We start from the raw sequence: 9,987 nt of genomic DNA on the forward strand, positions 1-9,987 counted from the left end.
TTGTATCATGTTAATGCTGTGTTTTTTTAGCTTTCTCCTACCTTTTGGGGTCAGGGGTATTTAAAGCAATTGGAAATTAAATATGGGCGATTTCAGTATTCACTGGAACTCCCTCCTGGTACAACTCTATTTTTCTGTTTTATTTTTATTTACGTCTTCATATTCTTTACTATTTCTATATCCCCATGCCCCTACCTTAGCAATTGGTATTTTTGTCGAGGCTGGTCCCTGACTTTTTTCTTTTCTTTTCTATGACAGGGTTTCTCTTAGCTTTGAAGCCTGTCCTGGGACCAGCTCTTGTAGACCAGGCTGGCCACCAACTCACAGAGACCTGCCTGCTTCTGCCTCCAGAATGCTGGGATTAAAGGTATGCCCCACCACCACCCAGCCCTTTGTTGCTTAAAAAAAATCTTAAAAAAAAAAATTGGTAGGGTACTTGTCTAACCCAGATAAGATTCTGGGGGCGCTGGAGAGATGGCTCAGCGGTTAAGAGGACTGACTGCTCTTTCAGAGGTCCTGAGTTCAATTCCTAGCACCCACCTGGAGGTTTACAACCACAGTCTCATGGGATCAGATGTGTACAGATAGATGTATATGTAAACAAAACATCCATATACATTTAAAAAAAAAAGATTCTGGGCTCTGGGCTGTTGGAATAACCAGAGTTCAAATCCTAGGACCTACATGGTAATTCACAACTATCCTAATTAGTTAATTAGATAATTCACAATTATCCTAATATCCAGTTACCAATAATTAGAGAAGATCCCCAACACTAAACAAGTGAAAGAAAGAAAAGCAGAGGGGAAGAGGGCAAGGGGGAAAAGGGAATGGCAGCTGCTAGAGCAGGCCCTGACTTTAGAATGAAATCTCACCTCTTAGAAGGGACTGTTGGCAGCCAGGCAGTGGTGCCCTCTGTACCTCAGCTCTTAAGAGGCTAAGTAAGGTGGGTATACTTAGCAAAAGCTGTCTAAAACCACTCCAAAAAGTTCACACTTTTTTGTTGTTATTTTTCGAGACAGGGTTTCTCTGTGTAGCTTAGGAGCCCACCCTTGGCCTGGAACTCAGAGATCGACCTGCCTTTGCCTCCTGAGTGCTGGGATTAAAGGCTTGTGGATTTTAAGAGTATGTATGATCTTTGCTAGGTGGCAATGGTGGTGCACGCTTTTAATCCCAACACTCAGGTTGGGAGGCAGAGGCAGGTCTTTATGAGTTCAAGGCCACCTTAGTCTACAGAGAAAGTTTCAGGACAGGAGCTAAGGAGCCATTTATCTGACCCAGATGTATGTTCATATCGCCTACAGCCCTTCTACAAAACTGATTAACTCTGAAAACCTGTCCCATACTATTAAAACCAATATAAAAGAATGCATAAAAATATCACATAGCATTAAATAATTGCAAATATATTTATTACAATTTACAGATTAGTTAATAATTATATACAAATATAATCTGAGCTATAAAATCTCCACTAGTTACATTTAAAATCATTGATCTGAAGAAGCCAACTCAAATCTTGTTCCCAAACTTAACCTTAAATTGTAAAAAATAAAATCTGATAGTTTTGATTTCAAGTTACAGGTGAAGGGCGGCCCCATTTCAGCACTCAGAAAGGCGACCCCCATCTGTACAGAGCCATGACATGCTATGCAGGTCCTTACAGCACCACTGCAAGACTTGAGCGTGTAAAATAGGCAGCTACAACCTCCCTGCGATGCCTGGCCTTGGAGGTGTTCTTTCCTTGGGGGCGACCTGACATCTGGGACAGGGATGACAATGACAGTAATTCTGTTCTTCTCCTTCAGTCACTTTGTCTTTGCCACCACATCTGTAGGCAGGCAGTGTACCGAGTACTCTAACCAGTCGTTTTCTCATGAGATGGCAACAGTGGAACCTGGAACGGTTTCCAAACACCCAGGGAATGCAGATGTCCCATTCCTCGCAAATATACAGGTCTGGGTCTCAGAAACACAAACACTAAGTGTCTGAAATAAAACGCTAAACTGCAGCCTGATTTTTAAAAAGTCTATGTATTGCCACAGTTTTCCTTCCTAAGTCCACATGCCTGCTTTCCAAATGACACAGCTTTCTAACTAGCCCGTTTCCACAGCACTATACCAGTTCACTAAATGCAGGTGCACAAATGACACAGAATGAGGGTTCTGCAAAACTAAGACCAACTTTCCTGGTGCTGCATTCTTAGTGTACATGAATGAACAATGTCACCACTGGAGGCAGACCTTAGAGCACATCAACGGAAATAACCAGGGAAATGAGAAACTGAGGTAGTTAGGCTGCGAACTCTTCCGGAAAAACTCCTCCCCATGACCAATTTAGTGGACCCCTCTTTTGTTCGTGTCCCCACTACCCATGGCAGGAGGCACAAGCTAAGAACTGACCACTAAAGAGGTGGTTAAACATACCTCAACCTAGCATACACACAGCAGATAAAGCTAACTGAATAAACCAGGCATACTACTCAATGCAGACTATTCCAGATCAAGCTTTGCGTAAGACTTTCTGGCTGTTCTAGCTATACTTTATGCTTTCCTCAAAGAACGGGCCTCACCATTGCTTCTCTATAAAGCAGAACACAATAAGTCTGGACATTTTAGTTTGTATTTGACATTTCACACTTAAAAATGCAAAACTACCTAATCCAAGTTTACAGTGTCACCACGACAGGTTTTAAAAGTGACAGTGCTGAGGCAGGGAGTAAGTAACACTGGCTTTCTGTTAAGAGGACATAAAACAAAACCGAATTTCTGAGATGTCTGCATATTCCTGCTAGAAAAATTCTAGGCTTTCAAGTGTAAAAACCGAATGCCTACAATGCAAAGACTACTTCCTAGAGTACTTTACAGTTCCTACCACTGGGAGTTAAAGAGCCACACTCAACCAGAACTACAACACAGAAACCTTCCAAAGGGACAGTCTGCGAAGAAATCAAATACGCTAGATGTTAGAAGTTTGGCAGAGCAGCTGGGCACCACAGTGTAGGTCTTTAAAAAACATACCAACACAGCTTTCCCAGTCAAGAAAGTACTGCACTTGTGGGTTTGTGGTGGTCCTTGGGAATAGCTTAAATAGACCAAGATATAGAAAAAAATCTGGATGTGTGGCACACAGATGTGCAATAGTACCAAGAGAACAAGAGGATCTTTCAAAGACTTCCTTGGCTAAGTAGTGAATTCAAGGCTAGCCTAGACCACACAAGACCAATTCTTTAAATTAAAAAAAAAAACATAAAAAAAGGGGGATATTCACCATGTTTTCAAGTGCTACAAACATGTCTTTTAAGTTGAGAACATGTACAATAGGTTTAGCTTTAGGGTAAATAGGTCAGAGAGAGAGAGAGAGAGAGAGAGAGAGAGAGACTCTGACTGACTATATATACACTCGGGAAATTAAAGCAGGAGGATTGTCATGAGCCCAGGCCATAGTGAGACCTTGCCTCAAAATATATAAACACATACATATATACAGGAAAAACAAAAGCCCATTCACTCTAGAATAGGAAAAGCACAAGAACCCAAAGATTTTAGCTAAGTATGCATACTTTAAATTAAAACTGAACATGTAGTACTGGGGATTGAACCCAGAGCCTTGCATGAATTAAAATTGAATATGCAGCACTAGCGATTGAACCCAGAGCCTTGCACATGTAGGCAAGTGTCCTCTGCTACTATTTCCCCAGCCTCCCTTTCCATTTTCACTTTAAGGCCCAAGCAGACCTTGAATTTTCTATCCTCCTGTCTCGATCTCCAAAGTAACTGGAATTACAGGCCTGGGAAGAAACTTTTCTGTGCCAGGCATGGTGATGCAGGCTTTTAATCCCAGTACTCAAGATGGAAGGCAGGGGCAGGGGGATTTGAGTTTGAGGCCAGTTGAATCTACAGAGCAAGTTCCAGGACAGCCAGAATTACACAAAGAAACCCTGTCTCAAAAAAACCAAACCAAACCAACCAAAAAAATCCAACAACCTTTTGTTTTGTTTGTCCCTTAAGACCTGGTCTCAGCATGTAGCCCCAGCCTGGAGCCCACTATGTAAACCTGGCTGCTCTCGGCCTCCAGAAGAAAAGCATTGAAAGTGCAAAGTAATGACTAAAAGGGTCCCTTTCCACCACAAGGAAGCAGAGGATATTTATAATCACATCCAGTTGGACATGGTGGCACAGGACGCAGAGGCAAGAAGATATCAATTTCAAGGCCAGCCTAGCTTACACACAAAGACCTAGGCCAACCAGAATTGTGGAGTAAGACCCTGTCTCAAAAACACAAAAACCACATCCAACCAAATAGGAAAAGGGAAGATTAAAAACTAAAGTCTCTTCATTATCGGAGTTGATGTTTCTAATAAGACACATCACCCAAAAATAATTCAACTACATCACTAAACACAAGTTGTTTCTTTAAAAACATGTCCAAGGACAGCTGCCAATATCTATCTGTTTTTAAGAGAAACCTCTCAAGCAAGAGAGAGTGTGGGCCAGGGCTGCAGCCTGTTCACTTGTCTTAACATTGCTGAACAGTGAGTGCTCCTGGAGTCTACTGAACATTCTTTCTCTGTGCTCAAACGTCAAGCAGTAGCCAATGGCATCTTCTGTTTCTTGAATCCGTTTCTGGAACCTGCATCCATCCCTTGCAAATTCTTCCCATGGCCCTTTGCGATCCTCATCATCACTTATATAATACTCAGTAACTTCTTCAAGAAAGGTTACCTAGAAAGACAAACCAAATGTTACTCTAGAATCTTAGAACACTGACACACACACACACACACACACACACACACACACACACACACAACCTTTGACCCCCACTACAAATGCGGGTAATGATGGCTAACAATGCTGCAGAAAGAGATGTGCATTTCTTCACACATCTACAGATAGTCTCTTCAAGTCCAATTCTTGTTTAATGGTATTGAAAAATGAACCAGAGATAGGAACTCTGGATTTCCTATTATTAATCCCCACTATCCTTTAATTCTTAAAGAAAAAACAGAAATTCAAATTTTAAGTATTCTTTTCCCCAAATGAAAAAGTATTCAAAGAGTAACCACTATAACCCCAAAGACACTCCCATGACCCCAGCACTAGAAGCTAAGGCAGAACAATCAGAGGTAAAAAGCCAGGAAGGCTTACAAGAGATCCTGTCTCAAATAAATAAATAAAAGTTGCTTTAAAGCATGTTTAATAGTTACATCAGCTAATCCCACTGAGGCCTATGGCTTTCTTTCCCTTTACATCAGGCCTAGGAATGCCCCTGAGGACAATTAGTAGCATGTAACACCTTACTAGATATTGCATTCTAGTGCTTACCCAGTCATTGTCACTAAGATAAAGAAAATAAGCACTTTTACACTGTTTGCCAAACGCCAAACTTTTTTCAAAGATTTATAAATGTTCTCATTTGATCTTTGGGCCAACCCTATGAGATGTGAACCAGTGCTGTTACCACTGGACAGACAAGAAACCAGACATCAGCGACCAGCCCAAATCCCACAGCATCTCGGTACAAAACTAGGATGAAAAAGTTTACAATCTGCTGTTCTGCAGTACACAAAGTATTTTACACTCCATGATCTCAAGGACTCATTCTAACAACTGGGCACCTTATTCTCATAAAACTAAAGAATGGCAGGTAGCAGGGGCTGTTAAGTAACTATCAGATTTAGACATAACCTCTTCTGGTTTTGGCTATTTCAATCAGTAGTTTTAAGCTAAACTGAGACATGTGGTTGGCCTTAGCCATTCAAAGGCATGGGAATGAATTATGAGTTTTATTTACTCATTTATCTTTTGGTAACTCAGGCTGGAGGTATAACTAGCTCGGTGGTGAGGTGCATGTTTAACATGCAATAGGTCCAGGATTCAACCCCCAGCATCACAAGACAAAACAACAGGTCTTGCAACACTTCTACTACAGATCTTAGTATATTCCCATTGGATAAGTGGATCAGAGGCATGTGAATGAAGTAACTTCCCAGGTCTGGCTGCTTTGCCCCTGCCCCAAACACATCTCAAGCCTAATGTCCCTGAGCAGGGTGCCGGTCTGCAGAGGCCAAGCCTCCTGCCACTACTCCACCTTGTTTCCTCTCTGTCTTCACTCTGCGCCCTCTCAAATGCATTTTTCCTATCCTGAAGAGAATAGGAGACCTGGAGATGTAGCTAGGTGATAGATCAAGTTCAGGGCAATCAAAGGAGCTAGCTACACTCTGCAGTAAAAAATGAGTAAATAAAAAGGCTCTTATCATTTAGATATTTCCTGTGCCAAGACTAGTTTCAGAGCTGACCCTCTGGAGTCAGTAGCTCACAACACTGTCATCTGACACTCATTGGTGCAAGTATAAGAAACTAAATCCCTCAACATAAAAGACATCTGTGTGTTTGGTGTGGCATGTCTTCGTGGTTAATACCTTCAGCTCAATAAGGAGCAAGAGAAATAAAGCAATTCAAATGCCCTGAACATCAAGTAAACCAAACAATGATAGACTGAAAGAGCAAACACACTGTCTAAAGTTAGCTTGAAGGCTCACAAATATCTCTGCACTTCGGAGGCTCAGACATCAGGCACATCATGACTTTGAGGCCAGCTTGAACCTCCTCCGTGAGTTCTAAGCCAGTTTGGGTTACATAGTGAGACCTAAAACCAAAATGGGTTGCAAATTCTAGTCAGCTTGGGCACGAGTATTCGGGGTTTTTTGGGTTTGTTTTTTTTGTTTTTTTGTTTTATTTTTTTTTTTTTAGAGAGAGATACCTATGTATCCCTGGCAAGTCTGGAATTCACTATGTAGACCAAATTAGACTCCAAAACTCAGAAAATAAATCCACCCGCCTCCACCCTCCAAGCCCTGGGATTACAGGCATACAACACCACAACCACTTCCCTTCTGGCAATGACTAGATAAGCCTAATTTGTTACTTGGGTTATCAGTAGTAGTGCTACATTAGTACATAATATATTATAATAATTACTAGTATTCCTTTAGGTTCCAATGGAGAGAAATAAAGGCACTGCTGTCGGGAAAAGAAAATATTAAGTATTCACAAACAAACTACATGTGAGCCATTTATAAACTTCAGAACCCACCGACCTAAATGACAGTCCTGCTCCCATCTGCACACTGCATTCTCCTTCCAGAGGAGAACACTTCTCTACATTGGAAGAGGGGTCATTTGAGTATTTCTCAATCCAAGCACATGCCTCAGAGCCCTTCCTCAAAACTATGCACAACTATGGCTCCACAGGGAAAGTCATGCTTCTACAGAAACCATATCAAAAGACAGCAAATCATTAGTCATGGAAAAGCAAAGAAACAAACCTTTTTTCTTTTGCTATGGGTGAATTTTTCTCCAGAAAGAGTCTCTGGCAGCCCAGAGTCTGGACAATTATCTTCTGGGCTCTGTACCAGTGTTACCTTACAAGAAAGCACGGTATGACACCCAGAAAAGGCCACCGTGGTCTCAGAAGGTGCTTGTGTGTCCTGACAGCCTTTCCAGTTCTTCCCTGACGTTTGAAAGGGAGCCTTAAAATTGAAAAGGTTGTAGGGGTCCTCAGAACTGCAGAAAGAGTTCCACAGTCTAAGACTCTCCGCTTCATCGGCACTGGATTCCCAGTCCTCTTCTGCCCCAGAACTATGCTCGGGGGTATCAGAAAGGGGCCCAGCTTGAGAGCTCCCCACATCGAAGCGGTCAGACAAGGCACTCCCTGAATCGCAAGGGTCTCCAGGGACAATTCTGGTAGCAGTCTGAATTGTGGCTGTAAAGTTCTGGGGATTGTAAGGATCTACACTGTAGAAAGAGTTCCAGAGGTGGCGCCCTTCAGAGTCTTGTCCGTCGTCTGATTCGGACAGGGAGCCGTCACTATCGAAGCCATCATCCTCGGGATCCTCGTCCCAATCCTCACTTTCTGAGTCCGAGCTGGTTTCCAAGTCACTGGAGGCGCCTCCCAAAATATAATCGATCAGTTTGTTGCTACAAACTGGTCTGGCAGAGACAGGAAGGTCATCCTTGATGTCTGAGCTGTTGACTACACTAGTGTGGTCCTCTTCACTGGCTTTTTCCACAGGTAACTCGCAGGGCAGACAGCTTCCCTGGGGGCTTTGGGAAACTTCTTTAATCAACAAGTCTATTTTTTTCTCAGTGGGCTCGGGGCTGACTCCAGGAGGGGGCACCGTCTGTACTGGGTTATCTGTACAGTGCTGTGGGTCCATCCGGAGAAGGCCGTGTTCCTCCTCCAGGCTGTGGTAGCCATTATCTTGGTCAGGAGTGGGTAACTCTTGCCCCTTGTTGGCCTGCAGGAATTCCAGCCGTTTCATACGAAGGTGGTGGATTTCCGGCAGGCCTTCTGTGGAAAGAGGGGGACACCTCTGCCACGCGGTTGCCGAGATCTCTGGACGCAGAGGCTGGGGGTGACAACCATCTTCAAAAGGGCAACCGCTCTCTGGGGGTAGTGTTCGGAAATCCACCAGCTGGCCAGCGCCAACGCTGTTCAGACAGCGCAGCTCCAGCTGGGGAAGGCAGTCCAGACAGGAAGGGTTCAGCAGGTAAGAAATTACCTTGAAACTGCCTACGCTCTGGGTGTCAAGGGGCCCAGAGGGTGCCGGGCCAAGTTCTCGGTAGGAGACCATACCGGCTTGAAGACGGCTGGGCAACAACTCCACCCCCCAGAACGGCTGCTCCAGGAGAAAAGGGCGCGCTGCGGAGTCCAAAGCTCTTTCCTGGGCTTTCAATTTCGACTCCAGGTCTGAGGATGAGTACGGCCATTGGGGTCCCTCCTGTAGCCAATCAAGGGGGCTGACCACCAAGTCTTCCGAAGAGTCCAGCTGCAGTGAACTCAAAGATTTCTGCACAGCGGCAGGTTCCTTCCGTCCTCTCAAGGCTCTCAGGGCGCTGTAACCTGCTACGAAATCTAGCCATCTGGTCGGAATCATGCCACCGAAAAGCTGGCTCCAAAAAACCAGCTTCTGGAGCAAGCTAGGGAGCAGCGCAAAAAGCTGGGAAAGCAATCTGGTCCAGTACCTGGTCCGAGGCTTGGGCAGGGCGGAGGCAGCTAGTGCGGGGTCCCCGGAATTTTGCAGAGAAGAAGGAGTCGGCAAGTCGGAAGAGCGAGCGGACCATCGCCGAAGGAAGGGCAGCCGGAACCAGGAGCCCATCCGAGGGGCAGGCCGCTTCCGAGGCCCGCGAGTGCCCAGCTCCATCTCCTTTCCCTGGCAGTTTTTCAGACAGGAGCGTGGCGGGGTCGGCGGTGCCAGGGCGGGCGGGACCCGAGGCCTACACAGCCTCAGCCTTGCCCAGCCACCGAGTCGGTACCGTAGGCCGATCCCCGCGCCGGCAGAGGGGGCCCCGGGAGGGGAGGCTTCCGCGGCGGGCGGTGCACCGCACGGCTTGGCGGCCCCAGCAGGCTGCGGCCGTCGCAGCCACGTCCATCCCGGCGGGGAAGGAGGCTCCCTTAGTCCGTGTGAGATCGCTCCACCATAGACTAGATCCCTCACGCGGCAGCGGCGGCGTTTCCGGAGACCGCGGCCCGTACCCAGGCACCAAACGCGCGGGCGGAAGGGCTGGGTGGCGGGCGAGCGCTCAGGGAAGATAAGCCCAAAATGGCTGCAGCCGAACACCCGGAAGCTGCCAGGCAGGCCTGAGATCCGAGGGCGTCTACGTCTACCGTCCAGCGCCGCCTAACGTCATTCGCAGAACCCCACCCCCATCCCCCGAGAGGTGGACTTGCCTCACCCTCGTGCGCCGCCGCTGATTGGCTGTGCCTGTGGTCCCTATCGGCTTCCTTACTCTGGGTAGAGCCGGTTCACACGCGGAAAGTTGCATCAGCCGTACCCAGAATGTACGCCTGCGCGGACAATTAGCTCTGGTCTCCTAGGAGACCGCGCGCTCCACCCTCTGGGTTAAAGGGACCGGCTCGGGGAGGTAAGTGGGTGTCTACAGAACCTGAGAATTCTCCTGAGCCCTGTTTTATGGGTCCGAT

At 46.1% G+C, this 9,987-nt stretch overlaps 1 protein-coding gene across 1 annotated transcript; it reads right to left on the reverse strand.

Moving 5' to 3' along the window:
- Positions 1–1,390: 1,390 nt before the first annotated feature.
- Ppp1r15b (protein phosphatase 1 regulatory subunit 15B) lies at positions 1,391–9,660 on the reverse strand. The gene is made up of 2 exons (XM_048430745.3): positions 7,331–9,660; positions 1,391–4,724 (listed from the first exon to the last, which is right to left on the reverse strand). The coding sequence occupies exons 1-2, from the start codon at positions 9,206–9,208 to the stop codon at positions 4,458–4,460; spliced, it is 2,145 nt and encodes a 714-aa protein (XP_048286702.2). The 5' UTR covers positions 9,209–9,660; the 3' UTR covers positions 1,391–4,457.
- Positions 9,661–9,987: the final 327 nt, after the last annotated feature.

Source organism: Myodes glareolus, chromosome 5 (assembly GCF_982192425.1).
Source record: "Myodes glareolus chromosome 5, mMyoGla1.1, whole genome shotgun sequence".
Taxonomy (NCBI): domain Eukaryota; kingdom Metazoa; phylum Chordata; class Mammalia; order Rodentia; family Cricetidae; genus Myodes; species Myodes glareolus.

Coding starts and splice junctions, on each gene's coding strand:
- Ppp1r15b (XM_048430745.3), bottom strand. CDS start 9,208: ATGGAGCTGGGCACTCGCGGGCCTCGGAAGCGGCCTGCCCCTCGGATG. Junction 4,725..7,330: donor CCCATAGCAAAAGAAAAAAG/GTTTGTTTCTTT, acceptor TTGTCTTTCTAG/GTAACCTTTCTTGAAGAAGT.